Source organism: Pelobates fuscus, chromosome 3, assembly GCF_036172605.1.
Source record: "Pelobates fuscus isolate aPelFus1 chromosome 3, aPelFus1.pri, whole genome shotgun sequence".
NCBI lineage: Eukaryota > Metazoa > Chordata > Amphibia > Anura > Pelobatidae > Pelobates > Pelobates fuscus.
Window position 1 is genome coordinate 90,394,821 of NC_086319.1, and position 21,501 is coordinate 90,416,321.

The following is a 21,501-nucleotide window of genomic DNA, read 5'->3' on the forward strand; positions in this document are numbered from 1 at the left end:
CACAGTATAGAAAAAGGCCACAGGGGGGAAAAAAGGGGAAACCATAATCAAACTGAAAAATGACTAGGAGACACAATAGGTGGACTTACGTGCACGTGTCCTGGCTGCGCTACGTCCATTAGGAGTTTTCGACTTGAAGAAAAAAAAAAAAACTGCTAAGTTTTGGAACATAGGTTCAGGGATGAACAAGTGGTTGCTTTGCAAATATGCTGCTCTACCAGGGAATTATGAACAAAAGACCAATAAGTAGCCACCAACACAACTGTAAAACAGACAGTGACTTGCAAAAGATACAAATGTCAGATTAACCCCTTAAGGACGGAGTTCAATCATGATTTCCCGTAATATACCTCTTTCATAAAAAGTACACCCACACATCATTTTAAGGAGAAATAGGGCTTTCATTGTACAAATATTTATTAAATGAAAAAATGTAATATGAATCAAAATATATATATATATATATATATATTTTCACACTAGGTTTTAACAGTTTGGGACACTAATAGCGATTTTCCTGTTTCTTTGACCTCAGAACAAAGTTAGAAAATAGAGAGGCAGAATACGTCACAGCCTATGATACAAATCGCATCAGTGATCACCTTCACTCTGATCACAACAGATTGGCTGCTGGGGGCAAAAGTCATGGCCTAAAAAGTGTAGGGATCTCAGAAACTGCACACAAGTGTCAGAAATCCCAAATCTTGGGATGAACTAAGAATCCCAGGCTCAAATCTTAGTAGACCTTACCAGTATGTGTCGTTCAGCAAAACACCTGATATATATATATGCCCACCTCAAATCCTTATAGATTGTAACCTCACTTGAGCAGGGCCTTCAAATATCCCTTTTATCCAATTGTAAACACACTGGAATATGTTGATGCTATATAAATATTAACAGCAAAACATCCACCCATCCTAAAGGGTGTAGCCATAAAGAAACTCTAGAACACTAGGAGATGACCATGTCATAGGCACAGGTACTTAGTCCGATAAGCAGTGAAAGACCCCATATTTACATGGTATCTTTATAAAGACCAATTGCTTTAATAGTTTATACTTATGAAGACTGCAGTTTACTGTCAAAGATTAAACAAAATACATTATTAACAGTGGTATTACCAAACCATTAGTGTAGGGTAGAGATTAGAAGACCTGGATCATAGAGAAGAAGAAAAAAAAAGGGGGGTGGGAGGGAGGAGACGACAAAATGGGATTTTTTTTTGGACAATAATTGTTTTTGACATGGTATTTAAACTCTATAATATGTAGACTTCTCCCCCAAATGCCAATGCGTCCACATCCTACTGGCACACATAATGTCCGTTACCTTATTTGCAATTGGTCCTAAAACGCAAATCTGATGGGCGATTGGGATCATTTTTGCATTCGAATTCTTGGAGGAGACGTTTTTATTTTATTATTTATAGTAGAAACTCTCTTAAATACAGACAGAACGCTTTTCTTGGTAACAAAAAAATAGTTTTAAAAAGCTATTTTTGAATAAGCTGTACTTTTATTTCAAGCATAATATTTTTTTTAGACACTACGTTTCAGGTTTCCGGTGTAACAAAATTATTTTCAAATTTACAGAACTACTTCACACTGCATATATTGTTTTAATTTTTCAGAAAATGTCAATAACTTTTTCCATGGCTTCAAAATTTCCAGACATTTGACATCTCTGGTCTTATATTTAAAAGGAAAAAACCCTAAACTGTCAAATAAATGTCATATTATGCAAAGCAGCTGGATTGTGATCCACACAAGCCTTAAACAATCTCAGGAAAATGACAAGCTTTGTGTGGGGCTTCTATTCTCCATCCAGGGAGATTAATCTGCTTAACCCCTTAAGGACACATGACTTGTGTGACATGTCATGATTCCCTTTTATTCCAGAAGCTTGGCCCTTAAGGGGTTAATGTGACTTGAGCAGATAGCATGATATTTAACCCTTTCATTTTGTATACTGAACCAAGTTTGAGGAAGCAAAATACATGAAATAGCTTATTTTATTCACATCCTAATTCTTGCTCAATACCATGAATACTTTTCTTGGCAGCTGAATGATTAAATTAAGAGTAGGACAAATTTAGAAACTATGACAAATCTGGTGGTTGCGTAGAAGACATCAGAGTGATTTGACATTATTGTATGTAACCACAAGCTAACTGAAGATCAATACTGAAATAAATAAGTCAAATTCACATTGAAAACAATATTTTATTTTATAATCCACACAAGTGAAAAAAAAATTTTTTTGACCCCTGAATTAAATAACAGTCCCATAACTCCTTATTAACCTGCCTGAATACATGAGGTGATTGCTGTACAATAATAAGAGGGGGTGTTGGGAGGGATGAAACATCAACTGTAGCCCTTAGAGTCAATTAAATGTCAAACCGTATTCACACCATAAAAAAAAAAGTCTCCACGACAAGAGAATGTTTGTTGGAAACATTTACGAGGTAGATTGAATAAGTAACACACATAAAATCAATCTTGAATTATCATCTAGCTGTGCCTTTCACAGGTCAGAGCACATACAACTCCGTTAAATAAGTTTGGTACATTTTAATTTGTTTTATACAAAGAGGAAATAAAGGTACGGTACATCCTTTGTATCAAGGAACACAAACTACAACAAGTCTCGTAACCATCTACTACTTTATTAGCCCCACTGATAGAATGACATATTTAAACATAAAAATAAATTAATGGAATAAAAAAACACAAACAAGAACAAAGATAGTATATGGAAGACAATGCAATAAAAGCAAAAATATAAAATTACTAAACTATTTGTGCCCTGTGTCTTTTTTGCGCTAGAAACCAGAAACCACTCTGTTGCGGTGGAGATCAGTTTGAAATGTTTGCTGGTGGAGGCGTACACATTTATATGCAATTCTAAGATATGTTAATTATTTTTAAGCAACAAACTATTAGCTACAATCAAATGCTCTGATGGAGTCTTCTCTTTTTTTTTGCCAATTAAATGTAAACAGTTTAATCTTACTCCGTTTTCTGGCAGTAGACACTTGTTAACCGAGTCTAAAATATTATGATCTCAAATGAAAGGAGCTTGTTCTAGCACCTTAAACACGATCAGGAAACTAGTTTGTGTTCATGAAGATGCATATCTGTAATTAGTATGATAAAGTCAGTTGGATGTGTCCCACTTGGGAAAAATACACAAAATTCAATGAAAGGCATACAGCCAAAACAAGCGCTGTCGCTGCATCACAACATTGAAAAATGTTCCTCGTGTGTGTACACAAGTTATCCACTTTGATACAAATTGTTTTAGTTTTTTTCCCATTTAACAGAAAATGGTAGAATGGCTAATGTATTTTTTCAATTTAAGTAATTTTGCACCAAAATTTTAAACCCACATAAATTCGCCACAATTCTCACATAATGAATAAATCACATTATATTGCATTTGTCTATTAATTATATCAGTATTTTGAAACACTTTGCACTTGTGTTCCTTTCGATTTCATTCTTATATAACCTGAAATCCTCTGGCCTCTAACAGAAGGTACTTTGCATGCACCTAACGAGCACCACACCAGACCTTGTGATCTTGACAGTGATGCAGAGGTTTCATTTGAGCATAGGCAACCAAAACTAAAAGTTGTATTTGTGATGCCCTGATATGATCTTCTACCTGCCTGGAAAACAAATAAAAAGGTGACCCCATCATAGGAAGCCAGATCTATGTGATGTAGAATACATTTCTCACTTGCATCTAGAACAGGACCTCCTGGTGGTAAGCGGTTAGATAAATGTCAGTAGAACAGATTGGTTTCTCTGTCCAGTTAAAATAAGGTTTGTTTGAGTTGGTCAAGAGTAAAACAGTTTGGATAATAAACATGAAGCCACACTCCATAACTGCAGCGAAAAATTGTTGTGTATGTTGCTGAATGAGCCGAAATATAACCTGCACGTATGTACATGAGGTTCAGATAAGGCACTCCAGGTGTTTGGCAACATATGGAAACTTCCATGGAGTACCAAGGCTAAATTTAAAATAAGACTAAAACATAGGTGGGTGGGGGAGTAAACAATTTCTAGAGGGACTATTAAACACCATAAATAGAAAGGTTTTTCAGGTGAACATAGAAAATGTATGACATTTGTCACTCTGGTGACTCCACTGCAAGTCCAACATGTGCATGGCGAATCGTTCGGCCATGCAGCTTGTACCCATCTTGCTTAATCATTGCCACCGTGCCAAGTGTTCTCCCCTCAGCAGGCACATGGCAAACCACTTCGTGTTCATAGGGGTCAAATGTACTCCCCATGGGGTTCATCTTCTCTAGTCCATGTTTCGTGAAGATGCTTTGCAGCTTTCCATCCACTTGTGACAGGACTTCAGTCATATCATTCAGCCCATCTTTTGCTGCCTGTGCCACTGCATCCTCCACCAAATCTGCCAACTCCACCAGGTCTCTGCAGAAGCTCTGGATCCCTAGAAAAAGAGCAACATTAGAAAAACTTGAAGATCAAGCAGCTCCAGAATTCATTATATAGCTCAAACAAGTTATATAGAGATACCAACAACAAAAAGATTTACAAAACATTCTTACTGCCATACATAATTAGGCCAGAGCACCACAATCTATGTTCCTACACATAATATATGTTATTGTGTTTGCCATTAGCTCCATTTAACTTAATTTGCACGACCCATTACTTGCTCCTCGGACAGGCAGCTTACACAGTTGTAACATAGGACAACATGCACCTCCAGCACCTCCATGACATAACCCAAACAAATATAACAAACGACCACAGACAAGCTTCACCCCGAGCTCCCAATAGAACCACACACACGACATGGAGGTATAATACGAACACATAGGACCACCACCTCAACAAAATGTGCAAATATACTGAATGTCATACCAGATGTTGAACGGTTATTATTTGACCACATGGAAGTGGCACCTACGGATGTTATGTGTTACGCAACATGCACCAAAAATAAAGAATTTAAAAAATAAAAATAAAAAAATTAACAAATGCATCACAAACACATATTGACAAGATCTATTGTGCTCAAGACCAATATAGGTCTTCATTAGTTGAGCTTGTGTTGGCAAACAGCCTTCATTGCCTGGAACCAGGCCAATGTACTCTCAAAGTTTACATTCAGAACGGTTTAGAACGGTCTGTAAAACATCTCTGCAGGAAAACCAAATAATACCATGGCTGTGACTTGACTGATCATTTTACTTCATTCTTAAACGGATTCTGCCGTGATTGACATATACTGTTTATAACAATAGAAACTCTATACATTGTGCAACAAGTCAAACAGCTGGTAGCAAATGTATACACGGTTAAAATAAATGTCTGCCAAGTATGCCAAACATATAGACACCAGAAAAACTACAAATAGGGCTGCCACAAAATAAAGAGCAAAGATGTGAACACAGATGCATGCATCAATATCCAACTATCATGTTTGAGAAGGCACATGCCATCAGGAGAGGATAAATTAAAATATACGATTTCTGGCAGATTCAGTGGAACTATGAAGTTGACATAATCGTCATATTTTGTGGTTGAAATTTATATGGCTAGATATAAAGGACATAATTTAGTTTAACATACAAAAACAATCCAAAGCATGTTTTAAAAGTGCTTGTTCTGTGTACTAGCTTCCAATCAAAAATGATATCTGAAATCAAGCAATGTTAACTTTAATACAGAAGTGTAATATGTCTGACTTTTCTTTACCCAAAAAATTACACAATTTTTTTGTCTTTTAAAATACATATCGTGTTGCTCAAGATAACTTGCACATTTATGCAACCCTCATATAACTGTACATTTGTTCACATGTGCCATTCCTCAGATAATGGCAGATGGTGCCTGTAGCAATCATGGGGAAATAGAGTCAAAAACAAAAAAGGGGGTGACATTCACCTCAGTAAGGGATTGTGTAGTGTTTTAGGGAAGAGATGGAGGAACCACTATGAGGAATCATCATTTGACAGTTTGACGAACATTTTGGGGAGCTTTTAGCATTCTTTTTAACCCCTTAAGGACACATGACGTGTGACATGTCATGATTCCCTTTTATTCCAGAAGTTTGGTCCTTAAGGGGTTAAAAATTGTGAACCACGGTTTTGGTAATTCTTTAACTTCACTAAATGTAGAGCTCAGTTATGAACGGCAGAGTTAGAATATTTTGCTACAGACATGTGATGTAATCCGTCTGCTTACCAAACAGTTTTGCATCCATAACGTACTTCTGTGTTCTTTTACGAACGTTTTCAGAGTCAGCCATGGTTATCCTGTTCCTCTCCTAGGAAAGGAAATGGAGATAGAAACCTTTAGAAAGGACCAATTCACAGTTATAGAATGATAACAAAAACCACACAAAAGGTTGTCCAAATAATGATTGTTTTATTATTCCTCTGTGCATGACCAATTTATTGTCTGCACTATGCATGTATCTAACTCCATTGACAATACAAGTGCTATTTACTACAAAACCTATTTAAATTAAAGATTGTCTTCAAAATATTGTTATGACACATTACTGTAATCCTGAAGCTAGCAGAGAATAATTTGCAGTTTGGTTACACCAATAGCAATTATCAATCAAACCGCAAAATCTTTTATTTCACACCGTCACCAGAACTTGTTCATTTATGTTGCACTACAACATAAGACACTATGAACTTTAGTTTATATTAGAAATTTGATCAAAAAAAGTCTGTAGGTTTGCTGCCCTCCCAAGAGTCTGAGCTGAGAGTTCCACTAACATATATGAAGACTTAAGGGACACTACAGGCACCCAGACCACTGTATCTCAATGAAGTGGTCTGAGAGCCATGTCCCCACCGCTTTAACCCTGCAAGTTTAAACAAACAATGCCATTCTACAGAACAGCAATGTTTGTATTGCAGGGTTTAAATGCCTCTAGAGGATGTCACTTATACAGCCACTAGAAAAGCTTCCCATGAAACAGAGTAAAACTAGACTGATTGGCGCAGTGCAGAGTTTTGACGTGCATGCACACTAGTCTGCCACTGCTTAAAGGGACACTATAGTCACCTGAACAACTTTAGCTTAATGAAGCAGTTTTGGTAGAACATGCCCCTGCAGCCTCACTGCTCAATCCTCTGCCATATAGGAGTTAAATCCCTTTGTTTATGAACCCTAGTCACACCTCCCTGCATGTGACTTGCACAGCCTTCCATAAACACTTCCTGTAAAGAGAGCCCTATTTAGGCCTTCTTTATTGCAAGTTCTGTTTAATTAAGATTGTTTTATCCCCTGCTATGTTAATAGCTTGCTAGACCCTGCAAGAGCCTCCTGTATGTGATTAAAGTTCAATTTAGAGATTGAGATACAATTATTTAAGGTAAATTACATCTGTTTGAAAGTGAAACCAGTTTTTTTTTTCATGCAGGCTCTGTCAATCAAAGCCAGGGGAGGTGTGGCTAGGGCTGCATAAACAGAAACAAAGTGATTTAACTCCTAAATGACAGTGAATTGAGCAGTGAAATTGCAGGGGAATGATCTATACACTAAAACTGCTTTATTTAGCTAAAGTAATTTAGGTGACTATATTGTTCCTTTAACTATGGAAAAGCATTGGATTGGCTTAGATCACAGGTTCCAATGATCTCAGTTCCAATGAGCTTACCCAAGGACACCGGAGCTGTGAGGGAGAAACCCAAGTAAAATACCTTTTTGACTACCTGCAGGTGGGGGGGGGGGGGGGGACCTAATGGCCAACAGGTCACTATAGCATTAGGAATACATATTATTCCTAACGCTATAGTGTTCCTCTAACATATGAAACCAAATCTGTTCCTAGTAGAGTGAATTTCCCAAGTGTTCTGACCCAAATGTAGGCTCAGAGTACTTATGCACTAGAGTTACGATCTGAAAGTCTGAGTTTGGTAAATAAAACACCTATAATACGGTAGAGGGGTGTAAATATTACTCACTTTTAAGTCTTGCACTTGCTCCTCAAGCTTCAGTGCTTTTTTCTCCAAGGACATCATGGCAACTGACTTAATCTGATCCCCAGTAGTGCCATCTCCAGTGGTAGTATGATCCCCAGCATATCTCTGCTGATTTGCTGCACTAAAGGCACACAAAAGATTCCTGTAACAAAAAGACACACAATATAATTTTAACAGAGTTATAGATTTTTATATCCACGTAAAACTTATAATTCACCGCCAAGAACAGCATTATACTATTTATTATCCACTCAAGTGACCACAAAAATGGGTGTGAAATCATTCAAAACAGCAAAAGGTTTGATACAAAAAATATAAATTATTTTATTTTTTTCAGGAAACCTAGTTTGAAATAAAATGTATATTGAAAATACCCAGATTGTATTTTGCATTTCTTCCAACTGATCTAAACCAAATTTTCTAAATTTAGTACATAGCTTCAGGGGATGAAAACAAACAAAAATCAAAAATCCAACATGTAATTATGATTTTAGAAAGGTCTGTGCCAAGTATTGCAAATTAGGTTTTCAATTCACGGACTACTCAATCAAGCACAAAGATCGCTGACCAAGGTCACAAGGTCATCTACCCCATCCAGGTCAAATGATTAAGCATTTCCTATTAGAAGGAAGCTTTAAGAAAGAAACCAAATTTCTTTATGTATAAACCCGTAGATAGCTTGGGGCAATCATTTAGTCACAAGTCAGTAATCGGTCACTATCTTTGACAGCCGTTTCCTTTCTAGGAAAACCTAAAGAGTTTAACGCCTGGTATTTGGCTGTGGATGAACGTTCGGCAGTCTCCCATATATACATTAACAGGAGTTACCAAATTCTAAGTGGCATCTGGTTACCATGTTAAATTATACTTGCCCCACCTATGGGTAAAAAGAAGGGCAAGTTTTGTAAACTCTCAATATAAAGAAGGGGGACTTTCCCCAAAAGTATCGTGTACGCAGTTTTCAAAAACCACCTGTGAAATTTTGCAAGTCCAGTGTATGCAGACACTATGGGGAACTTGATCAGCTGATCACAGGTGAATTTTTAGCAACATCTGAGCTGTTTTGTATTTATGATGCTTAACACAAAATGGAGACCATACTGAGTAACCATTAATGTTGGTTTTATAGACGAACTCCATCAAAATCAGCTCTCACAGGATTATTCACTAAACACCAAACTTTGTCCGGATGGACAAAATTCAGTGTAAATGACTGAAAAATTACTGAATTCTGACCACTACAGCAATTCTCATATTTACTAAAGTAAAATACAGTCAGTAGGATTTCGGTCAGCCCAAATGATTGTGCAGCAATTGTCTGGATTCATTTGGAGTCCGCATTAAATCTGTGCTTTCACGTGGTTTTGAATTTTATGAAAACTGGTACTTTGTATAGGATTCAGAATAACCGCAAAGTAATGGTTCTAAAACACATGCATCGGGCATGATCTACAATCACAAATGATCGTTTATTTGCTTTTTTGCAAGTCAATGATAGTTTTAAATACCAACTGCCCTTTAAGAAGGGGTCTGTGAAAAAACAGGGTTTGTTTTTGCTTTTTAAAAATTTTCATTAGTTGCGTTGGGAATTATGAAAATAAATTTGATCATTTTGGGGGGCTGAAAGTTAGAAGGTTCCCCCTTAAATATGATAATTAGGGCTCCCACTTTACACCATTTGGTGGGGCAGGAGGGAGAGAACCAAGTCCCTTCCCTTGAATCTGATAATTAGGGCCCCTACCCACTTCCAATGTATTGCCCTTCCCTTATATTATAATACTAACCACTTCTGGGGACGAGGGGGACAACATAAGGTTGTCTACCCTTTTCTCTTATTAAATAGACAATAGCTGCCCAGTTGCACGTTTCAAACAGCTAGTAGATTAAAGGACCACTATATTTCCAGGAAAACAAACTCGTTTTCCTGGCTGAAGTTGGAGGAAGGGGTTAAACACTTACCTTTCTCCAGCGCCAGGGACTCTCCTCCTCCTTTGGACATCGGCTGAATGCACATGCGCGGCAAGAGCCACGGGCTCAGTCAGTCCATAGGAAAGCATTTTTAATGCTTTCTTATGGACGCTGGCGTCTTCTCACTGAAAATCACAGTGAGAATCGCCTCTCACAGTGAGAAGCGCCTCATGACAGGTTCACTTTAACCTTGAAACACCACACTGTAAGTGGGTTTGTGTGGAGGTCACCTCATGTCACCTACTGTAGTATAGGCCAACATCATACAGACCAAGTGGTGGACTTCATGCAGCCTGGAGTGTCAGTTCTTGGTTTAATCTTATGTTTAAAACAAACATGTCCCGTGCACATTGTGTGCCAGAGAAATGCAGCATTAACCGGTTATTAAAGGATCAGATGATAATGCTCTCCTCTGACTAAAGTCATAACAGTCAATTAAATGTTTTTTTTTTTACAATGAGGGAGCAGCAGGTCACTTTATTTGAGATTAAGGCAATATTATCATTTGTCAGGACAGCACTTGTGTGTGGGTTTTTGTTGTAGACTTACAGGAGCTCAGAGTAAGGACACAGAGGTAGGTGTGTGATCCTGAAACTGGATGGATACTAGGGGCTACATTCTATTATAAAAGAGGAGCATATAATGCAACAGCAATTACACTATAGAGGTTAATGGAAAAGCGGTTTAATTACCAGAACATAGTTTTGTAATAGAATCTTTGCCATGTCTGGACAGAAGTCAGAATAGGTATTACCGGTGGTGCATGTACTTCATTAGAGATACAATCCTGGTCACAATATACACATGAGAACTCAATGAGTACTTTAGTTCATGTAGGACCTACTAATTTTAGGGAAATGGCAATGGTAGAATGGGATTATAGAAGCTCTGCCCATCAACCAAGCACTGAGAAACAGATGCCTGTGGATTTTTTAGATTTTTTTTTTTAAATAATCTTTTTCCAAATCTTTTTCAGCACAATTCTGACTATTGCTACAGAATAGGCAAAATTGACAGGACCCAGGCAGGTTAGACTTCCTGGAAATAAAGATGATATTGTAGTAAAAGGAACAGTAAGTATATCTCCTTCGATACACTCCCTCCCCCACCACACGAGTGGACACATCACACAGAATTTGCATTTTTTTTGGTTCAAGTGAAAGTGCCACCTTAAAGAAAGATGATATGCCCAGGTATTAAAAAAAAAAAAAAAAAAAAAAAAAAAACAAACTCATGTAAGACATCTGATATCCAGTGTGCGGTATTACAGCTGAATTCAGTTTCTTTGGGGTTTTTCTTATGTAGCTGTTTAGTCACTCTAGAAGATAACGACAATCACCCAACCCCCATGTGAATGAGCAGACTAAAAAGACTCATTAAGGATTCATCACACTAGCTGTGTGTCACCAAAAGGATGGTTGTCACCAGATGTTCTTAGACCACCAAGAATGTCAGCCATTATAGTTGATGGGCAGAGCTTATGTAATTACCTATCTCTATAGATAGACAGCTGCCCCTCTGGAACACAGGAAATGATACACAACAAAATCCATTGTTTTGGCAAGGATACAGAGTCTACTTAAAGAGATACTACATGCACAGAGACTCATCTTAATTACACCATTTTATTATTATACTTTATAAAGTGCCAACACATTCCGCAGCGCTGTGCATGGATATAATTGGTACAAGTAAAAAGACAACAAGTACAATACATTCAATACAATACAAAACTTGACAAATAGTGCTTACAACAAAAACTGTATTTCACCTGCAAACACCTTCATGAACTATGCCAAACCAAACCGACAACTCACTAATATAAGCAACCTGACCTTAACACATGTTTATACTAAATGCAAGCAATGCATTAAGATATGACACCATAAGGCAGGCAATGCTTAATATATTCGTAAAACAAAAAATACTAAGACCATCAACATTGGAAAACAAGTGAGCCAAAAACTTGTCATTCTAAAATGCTGCTTGGCAAAGTCAATCTGACATTTGAAAGAACCGAGGAAACAAAAAAGTGAATCGAGTCCATTTACTAGCAGTGCCGCCCCCTCCTTTTCTATTGTTTCCTGCATCTAAGCAGGGTGGCCAATTACCAGGAAAGCATCACATTTGGGAGTGAAATTAAGCCAGAGATCATTAAGAAGTGTGCTTTCCCTTGAGTAGCTTGGCTTCATCATATGTGATCAATGAATAGGTCAAGGTGTAGATAGAAGACTACATTTAAAGGGACACTATAGTCACCAGAACCACTACAGCTTGAAGTAGTGGTTCTGGTGTCTATAGCATGTCGCTGCATTCTTTTCAATGTAAACACGGAAAATGCAGTGTTTCCATTGCTGCCTAGTATCACCTCTAGGTGCAGTCACTCAGACGGCCACTAGTCCAGTGCTGCACAAAGTCTCGACGCTCTGCATGGAAACACTGAACGTTCCTCATAGAGATGCATTTATTTTTAAAGTGTTTTACCAGAAAGAATATATTGCGATTGCTCTTGTTTTTACAAGCGTGTCTTGGAGTGATCTGCAAGCAAGGAGGGCCTCTTGTATCCTTCCTGTTTATTGCAAAGATGACTGGAATAAATTGTAGTTTTGATATCCATGCACACACAGCAAATGGCATTTTCCTAAGATTATCTTTGGTGAGGACTGTTTACATTTGTAAAAGAATACAAATTTAAAATGTAAATTCAACGGGGGGGGGCGGAGTCTGACCGCCGAACTGACTGGAAGCGTGGGGAAAGAGCTCCCGCTGGGCGAGCAATAAACGAGGTGATTTCAGCGATTATATCGCCCAGAACCCCTCCAGAGTGCGACACCCACGACGGGGGTGCACCGGAGAACCGGGGATACCCTTCTCGAACGAATCGGGACTCCCAGACCGCAACGCTACCTGAGGCCTGCGGGAGTTGGAGCCGGGGAGAGGCGGCCGCTCTCCTCGACACCGGACGCCCCAGAAAGCACTACAGACCTCCTACCCCCCCCCCCCCCCTCTGGACCGGGGGGGACATCCCGGTCCCCACTAGACCGGCGGACCAGAACCGAACGCTAGTGAGACAACCTACCTAGCTGACAGAAAGCAAGCTAGCAGTGGCAAAGATGGCCGCCCGACGTCCGCCGAAAAACAAGACTGAGGAAGAGCTCAGGTACCCCCTCCCCCTGGCGGCCCTGGACAGGCTCTACTCGGCCTTCTGTGAGATGCTGCACCTCAGGGGAATGCCCTATCCTCAAGCGGCTCGAGCGGTAGCCTCGTGGATCCGCCCGGAGACCCGCCGTCGCCACTATGGAGCCCCACTACAGGCCCTCAGGGCGGCGGTCCAGCTCCGATACAAGAGAAAGCGGGAAACTGGCCACGCGGACCCAGATACTAGCACCCGCATCCACAAACGCAGTAAGGACAATAACAGGCCACCCCACAACCCCAGCAACGTACCCAAGCAAAGCTCATCAGACCGGCAGGTTTCCGTGAGACGACCCAGAGCTGGGACTGAGCAGAGGGCTGCAACAAGGGGGACAGCTAAACATCACAGCCAACCTCAACAACCGGGATCAGAGGCATCAAGACGGCTACCTCCAACTAACAACCCAACGCAAAGGAATAACACATGGGTGCCTCAACGGGCTGGTGAAATTCCACAGGCTGGCGTGGGTTAAACGGGACACTTGCCACTAGCGATGAGTAACTAACCACGCTGCTCTTACTGACTCCACTAGAGACTGTTGGTGACAGAATGTTTTCAGTCTGATTCCACAATTTTTCTGTAGTTTTATTTTCCTTGCTCCTGGTGACAATTACCTGTTTCTTGAAACGCTTATACATATGCCAGATCCTGCCATTTTGTAATTAATTTATCTGCTTTATCCACCTAAAGTGCAATGTTGTTATATCAGTGCAGAGGGGGGGGAAGAGACTCTAAAACATTATGGAGAGCGTAGCCCGTAGATTGCCCCCAAACATGGGTCTCCACTTTATACACAGAGACACACAATAACAATGCAATGAGGGTAACACAGATAGGATAGTAACCCACACTAGACCCAAGCTATGTTAATCTGCGAACAACTAATTCACTGCTTAACCTTTGCCCAAAGCAAGGCTACACGTTTGACTGCTGTCGATAACAAATTATTGTTATGCCTACACTCATTAGGCGTGTGTTTAGACTACCTGCTCCCATTTAATCTTACTTAGCTTGATGCATTTGCCTAGCACATTCCGCGTTCTTTAACTCATGTGTTCCCTTAAATTGTTAGCTTGCTATTTACCCATGTATCACCAGATATCTGTCTATCCTCACTTAGCGAGTTTAAATCGAACCTGCAACGCCTTAACTAACATTTCAACTACTAAAGCGATTACAGCAACGAGCCAACTGGATTGTACCTACGTGTTTAGATTTATTTACCTTTCATGACCAGTCTAGCAACAACAAGCGCAGATGGGTTTCTCATTTGTTTTACATTTGTTTAATTCATTTAACTCCTGATGATTCAATCGCTTAGTGTAAAATACCTCTATAACTGTTACTTTATGCGTGCTATTAATCTACTGAAACGCTCGTTTAATATAAAACATAAAATGAGGCTGTTATTCGTAGGAGATGTACTATTGTGTTAAAGCGATCCCATCCTGTACAAACACTGTATATCCCCTCCTCTTTATTCTGTACCCTATTTAACTCCTGCCTCAATAAAAGAAAGATTGACAAAAATGTAAATTCAACAAGAAAGAAAGCAGTTCTAATTACTGAATCCCATCATGACATTTTCAATAGGAAAGCAGAAAACAACTTTTACAAACAAAACGAAAGCATAAATTAATGTCAGTAACTTCAGGACCAAAACACATTGGGTAGAGTTTTGTTTAATTTTTTTGGCCAGCACACCAACGATTTAGAATGCATCATTTGGATTTTGCTATAATTCTAGCGATAGAATCCCTCCCAACAACCTATTTCCCTTTCAATATACTCCTATCAATTACAGATGTGTAGACTGCATCGCTTAGAAGAGAGATTAGAGTGAAGCATTTTTGGCACCACTCCAGCTAATCTGAAAGATGAACCTTAATTCCCAGTTTACATTTGCTTGTGCTCTCTGCTAGAGCCGCTCACATTAGTTCTGTTAAACAGAGTCCCTCCTCTTTACTAGAAAATGTGATAAATCTTGCACTGGCAATAGCTACGTGAAAGATAGATGGAACAGAATGGATTCTTAGTTAGAAATCCCTCCTCCCCTTAGCCCTACTATGTGTTCGTGCCTCTGCAGCCAGTTATCCGCTTCCTGATACTCAGGTAAAACAGCAATTCTGAAGAAGGAAAACAGCTGGGAGAAGGAGGGGGACGAAACTCCACACACTAGCACATATTACACGTGAGAGAAAAAATTATAAATGATATTAACCATTAATTCTCACTGCCATACACTTGCAGACATGCAATGAAAAGGCAAGATGAGCCCTGTGTATAGCCGAAATAACAGTTTTAGTGTAAAAAAGCCTTGTTCTCTCTGATGGCTAACCTAAAGCAAAACCAGACACGACAGGAACAGTGAAGTCAGCAGTGCCACAACCACAAAACCCAAACAAGTCAGCAGACCCATTTAAAAAAAAAAAAAAAATATGAATGCAGATTTACAGTACACATGAACACTAATTACAGACAGTACTGTGCTATATTTGCATATTCAAATGAGGTCCACAATGGATATATGTAACTGTTGTATCCATTTTAAACTCTGATGCACTTCAGCCTGTCCTGCTGTTAAAGAAAGCATTTAAAACATAACCCTAGGGTCACCTGTGGGCAAAATGCAGATACCCAGCAGATGAACTGGTGGGGGAGCTAACCTTCTGGCCAGGCTGGCAAAGCATCATGGTTGTTGTAGTTGTACAAAAACCATGAGATGTGTGACAGAACATTCCGTAAAAGGATGATTTCTGGCAAAGTAAGTTCTTAAAGTGAACTGGGAGTGCATGTCTGATGCAATACCAGTCTAACAGTAACTGCCATGGTTTATGGAAAGAAGAAAATGGAAAATAACTTCCTCAGTCCGGAGACATACTAAACACATGACAAGACGGCTTCAAATAAAATCGTCTTTTTTTGCAAAGCTTTTTAAAGAAAATGCAAAGATCTGTCACAAATTAGAAACCTGCTCAGTCAGTAAAATGCTCTAGTCTAGTGTGTATGCTTCAAAAAACATTTTAGCACATAGCAAGGCTTCTTTCAGATAGTGGAAGACGATATTTCTAAATCCGTTTTGGAGACCAAAACAGCCTCTCTGTATGAACTGGTCTGAAGACACTATAGCCTCAGTATCTGAGCTAGAGTAAAGCACAGCCTCAGTATGTGTCCACTACATGCTCCATGTACCAGTTACAACGAGGTGTCTACTCTATGATTATTATTTTTTTTTTATATAGCGCCATCAGATTCCATAGCACTGTACAAAGGGTGGACTAACGGACATTTAATTGTAACCAGACAACTCGACATACAGGAACAGAGGTGGAGGGCCCTGCTCAATGAGCTTACATTCTAGAGGATATATGTATAACTTGGTGTCCACCATCTGCTCTGTGTATTAGTTTAAAGACACAGCCACAGTATATGTGAATGATATGAAGATACAGCCGCAATATAAGACTAATATAAATTATGTGTATGAGGTGTTGAAGACAACTCAAGTATACAAGTCTAACCATAAGCTCTGAGTGTGGGCTGCTGTTAATTACAGCTTCAGTATATGTGGGTGATATAATCTGTATGAAGTGCTGTGAGAATATACTTAATTTATCTGACTCATAATCTTAGTATATGCGCTGCTATGGAGACAGTGTTACTTTATATAGCATCTGTCACGGAATATCTCTGAAGCAATTACCTGACTGTTTTCATTGGAATGCTTTACCTTGTCAAATGAAATTTGACTTTGATTTACAAGATGATTTAAAATACTTTGTATCACCAGTTCACAACTTTAGTAATCATTTTTAATTTCTGCAAGATACTACTCTGCAAAATTCACTACTCCAGGTATGGTTCATAATTTTTATTCAGGTTACTGGCTCAGCGCCTAGAATTGGTTTAGAAATTCCTTTATAACAGAGTGAATTTTAGTTAAGCATAGTCTGTATAATTTAATGACTATGCCAGTTGTTATATTCAGTATTCTGCCATCTGATCCCTTGTGGATCCTAATGCTTGGCAATGCCTGTAAGGTTTGTCAAGGATGGCATGCTCTTGGTCCTTCAGAATTTCCCAGGGATTCCCCTTGTAAGTTAGTCAGGAGAAACATTTTAATTTATTTTCTGCAATAAAGTTTGCACTTAGGCTCATATTCCCCATGTCACATTGATGATGTTGGGGTTCGGAAATGTTTCAATTGCCAGTGACACAGACCATTCTACCAGGTGTAACATTCCATGCAATACATCACTTAATACCAGAACAGTAAGGAAAATCACTGAACATAAAAAGCCCCACTACTTCTTGCATGTGTTGATATTCACAGGGATTCTTCTAGGCATTTTCCTATCTGGACCTTCCAGCCAATATATGGCTTTAAGCTGTGGAGCCATCCTGTATAATATGTATAATATAATAAGGTAAGGTAATATAATAAGGTAGCCTGTTTGTGACAAATCTTTGGCTTATATATTTACATGGTCTCTTTACCTAGATACGCATAAGTCACTTTCCTGACTTTCCATTGATGTCATATTTATGAATTATATGCTTGGACTGGTGTTAATCTCTGCAGATAAAACAAGCTGCACAAGGATATTAAAACCACCAAAGGCTCTGCAGTAAGACCGTCATCGCTATCTGAAGGTAAGGTCGGCGTAAGTATGTAGTTGTTTTGTTCTCACAAGGACAATTTAATATCTTCAGTAATTCTACTTATTTAAGTGTGTTGCCACGATGGATCCTGAGCCACTGGTTACCACCTTCTCACGTATCCTGCCTATAACATATTTCCTACTTATAATGATCAGCAGTCTCTAGTAATTATAAATCAGAATTAGAATTTTTGGCATCATTTGTACTACTTACAGTATTTATCTTTGAACATATCTCCTGATATTGGCCTAAATTCCATACTTGTATATAAATAGTAGTTGGCACAATTTCTATGGTTCTTCACGATATTTTTTCACTACGATATGAATAAATTGCGCCTTCTTGCCTTGTAATATCTACTATATGTGTTATTGGTTTTTACCTCTCCTGTAATTTAGCATAACGGTATCAAGCAATCCATTTACAGTGAGATGCAGTCATTGTTACATATTTCTCTTCCATTTCTTACAGGCAGATACTTTTGTATGTTACCTGTACCTACAGGTAAGTAGCTTACAAGGCAAGATGAAGTAGTGAGAATTTGGTCTTTAATAAATAAGCAATGGCAGAGCAGGTTAATGTCTCCGGAAATAAATAGTTTACTTAAACAGTGCATTTTACAGTACAAAGGAGAACCCCAGACAATGGAAAGTGCCCAACAAAGGCCCATCCCAGACTTTATCTTAGCATACAGTAAATTATCAGTTTTGAGTGGGTCACCTAATACCACAAGTTAAAATGCATCTGTTCAATAAACAAATCATGTTAAGATAACGTAGCACCTCTCCCTATGAACCAGCCCCCACACAACTAAGCCATCTTATCTACTCTAAAAGGCAGACTGACTAAAATACTGGGCTACACCCAAAACGGTCTCCAAAACTGGGTGTGACAAGACTCAACTATAACTGTTCATCAATGAGAGCTGTACTAACAGCTGGTTAGCTGCAAATTACCAAAACAATCAAGAGTCTACATCAGTGATTAAGATCTTTGGCATTTCAACTGGTCTTAAATGGACACAATGCTCAACTAGAACCCATCACCTAGTGATTATAGTGCAATGAGTCATCAAAGGAGTCCTCCTGTCTTCGGTCAAATCTTTTGAACAGTGGCCAAAAATGGCTTCTCTCCTAGCACACAAAATGAGCCGCTCTGCACAAAACCAGATGATGTGGAAGTTTTACTTCTGAATTACCTGTATAGAATGATTCAACCATCAACACTTTTTACAGAAACCCTACACACACTAGGAAAGTAAAAATGCATAACATTTAAACTTGCAGTCCATTGAGCTACTTCAGCAAAAGCATTAATAACTAAGCATGCCGAGGTTTGAACAGATTTATGAAAAATAATGAATTTTGAGAAGCCTCTTACTTGTGCAATCAATCAATGAATATTTATATTAAGCCAGAACACAGAAAGATCTAGGCCATTTTCCTTGGACAAGAAAAATTTAAGGACAGCCTCAGCCTGTGCTTTTCTACACCCTTAGCGTGACAGGATCTTGTGGCAATAAATATTTACCGGTAGTTATAAGGACAGGCAGCAGCAAGCACAATGTTCTCCATGGGAATAAATCGCAAGCCAATAAGGGACGGAGTAGCCAAAAAAAAAAGTAATTTCCATAGTAGCAAGATAAAGAAACCCATGACAATGGGAGATTCAGAGTGAAAAGAATGTTGCCGATGTTTGAATTGTTATTTCAATTAACTGTAAAATACTAATTAGCATTCCACTTGAGGAAAGTAATTAACCTTTTTAGTCAGATTTTAAGTACAGTGGGAGTGATATTAGCATACTATGGGGACATCAATTAGCATAAGTGTATATACACAGTTCTTCCAATGGTATATGTGAGGATTGATTGTATTCTGCTACAATACATACAACCAAGTCACTCTAAATGTAATAAATGTTTCTATGTGCAGAAAAATGCCTGAGCAGCTAATGGTAAGGTATTCACACACTAAGCATGTTATTTCAGAGACCAATCTGATAATATTTAGCAGCGTCCTTCACATACTTGTTACATCCCAAAGCTATAAAATAGCAAGAAGGTTAACAGAAAAGATGCTGTGAGGTGATAAATTGTAAAAGGCCATTCTAGTAAGAATTCCTTAAATGCCTAGAGAGAGAGACACATTTCTCTGTTGCCCATGGTTACAGCAATTGTCCGGATGCTGTTTAGTTGGGGATGGCATTCGTATGTTAATTTACTTAAAGGGGTCTGGAGGTCTCTGATGTGAGCTATCAGGACACTGGGAACTGCAAATTAAACCGATCATAATAAAACAAATACATTAATGTAAAAGACTTCATGTGTATTGGTTGGTCCCTAGGATCAGTACCCTAGTGCTGAGCGTGTATCTAGGGAGGGTTTTTTTTTTTTTTCTTTCCTTTTGTTAATGAGTTGTACCCCCACTACGTTGTTTTCCCATCATATTAAAGTATAAAGTTATATTTTAACCAACTAATGACTTCTCAGTAGCTACAATAATACATTCAAACAGGTAGCTGACTGGGACTCTTACCCAACGTTCCATGTAAATAAACAAACGGGAAAGTTTGGATCCAAAATACATTGTATCGATAGAAAACTAATCCTCCGCTCCCCCTTCCAAATATGCAGAGACACAAAAATCCACTCTACTCAGGTTTACAGTGAGTTTCATTTTCAGATCTCCAACACATCGCAAACTACAGTGCAGCCAGAAACCAACACAACCTTGCAGGTTACATAAACAAGCATGCATATACCCCCCAAATACACGTGAAGACCACAACCAGCCCCCCAAATGCCTCACTTCTGCTCCCTTATCAATTCACACACTGCACTGGCTGGTGTGTACAGTATACAGCGCCATCACAAGCAGAGGTGGGGGGCAAGAAACTGGGAAAGGAGGAAGGGTCGCTGATGTTACCCTAGATAACCACCTCCCTCTAAATATTAAAGCAAGGTGCACAGGTTGGGAAATAAACCTCGTATTAGTGGTTGCTGAGCCCTGGCAGAGTTGCTCTCCTGGGCCAAGGCTCCAAAGATGCTCAGTCAGCTATTGGCTGTGCCAAATGGGAGTTGTGGTGAAAAAATATATATATTTTATTTTGCCCTTCCCATACACAAAAAGACATGAAATGCATGCTCCCACTGCCACTATGTGGCAACCATGTATGTGGAAACCAATGTCCCATTATAGATTTTTTTTTTTTATAGTAAGCAAATGAAAGCATGTGCTATGTAATCTCTTACCTGCCCTGCCTGGAGCTGTATGTGAGCAGCACCCCGAGCTGGTCCGCCGCAGCCCTGGTCCTAACCCGTGCTAAGAACATCTTTACTCCTTCTCACTAGCTGTGCAGGGCCGCGCATGCACCGAGCTTTACTACTGCTGGCAGGCCCTCCCCTCTCCAGGGGCAGCCAATAGGGACAAGGGGTGGAACTACAACTCCCGGCAGACAGTGCGGCTGCCCTCTGCTGTTTACTGTAGTGTCACGAGTTGGGCAGTTGGGGGGGATGAGGAGGCTGGGTGGGCAGGAAGGTCAAATAGTGATCACAGTGTAATAGGCAGGTCAATTGTTCATTAGAAGTCTGTCCCCATATGTCAGAGTAATATGTAGAGCAGTCATGGTGTGTATACAATGGCCTAGTTAACTAAACTGGGAATTTGTGGAGAAATGA

The 21,501-nt window shown here is 39.2% G+C and overlaps 1 protein-coding gene across 1 annotated transcript; it reads right to left on the reverse strand.

Annotated features, from left to right (window-relative positions):
* Positions 1 to 3,508: 3,508 nt before the first annotated feature.
* On the reverse strand, positions 3,509 to 21,196 carry GRPEL2 (GrpE like 2, mitochondrial). Its single transcript, XM_063445227.1, has 4 exons — positions 21,076 to 21,196; positions 7,979 to 8,138; positions 6,240 to 6,321; positions 3,509 to 4,476 (listed from the first exon to the last, which is right to left on the reverse strand). Exons 1-4 carry the CDS (start codon positions 21,153 to 21,155, stop codon positions 4,145 to 4,147), a joined length of 654 nt encoding a protein of 217 aa, XP_063301297.1. The 5' UTR covers positions 21,156 to 21,196; the 3' UTR covers positions 3,509 to 4,144.
* Positions 21,197 to 21,501: the final 305 nt, after the last annotated feature.

Excerpts from the sequence above, each read along its gene's own strand:
- GRPEL2 (XM_063445227.1), bottom strand. The coding sequence starts at position 21,155 with ATGTTCTTAGCACGGGTTAGGACCAGGGCTGCGGCGGACCAGCTCGGG. Across the intron at positions 6,322-7,978 it reads AGCAAGTGCAAGACTTAAAA|GAGAGGAACAGGATAACCAT; the intron begins GTGAGTAATATT and ends TTCCTTTCCTAG. Across the intron at positions 4,477-6,239 it reads TATGGATGCAAAACTGTTTG|GGATCCAGAGCTTCTGCAGA; the intron begins GTAAGCAGACGG and ends CTCTTTTTCTAG.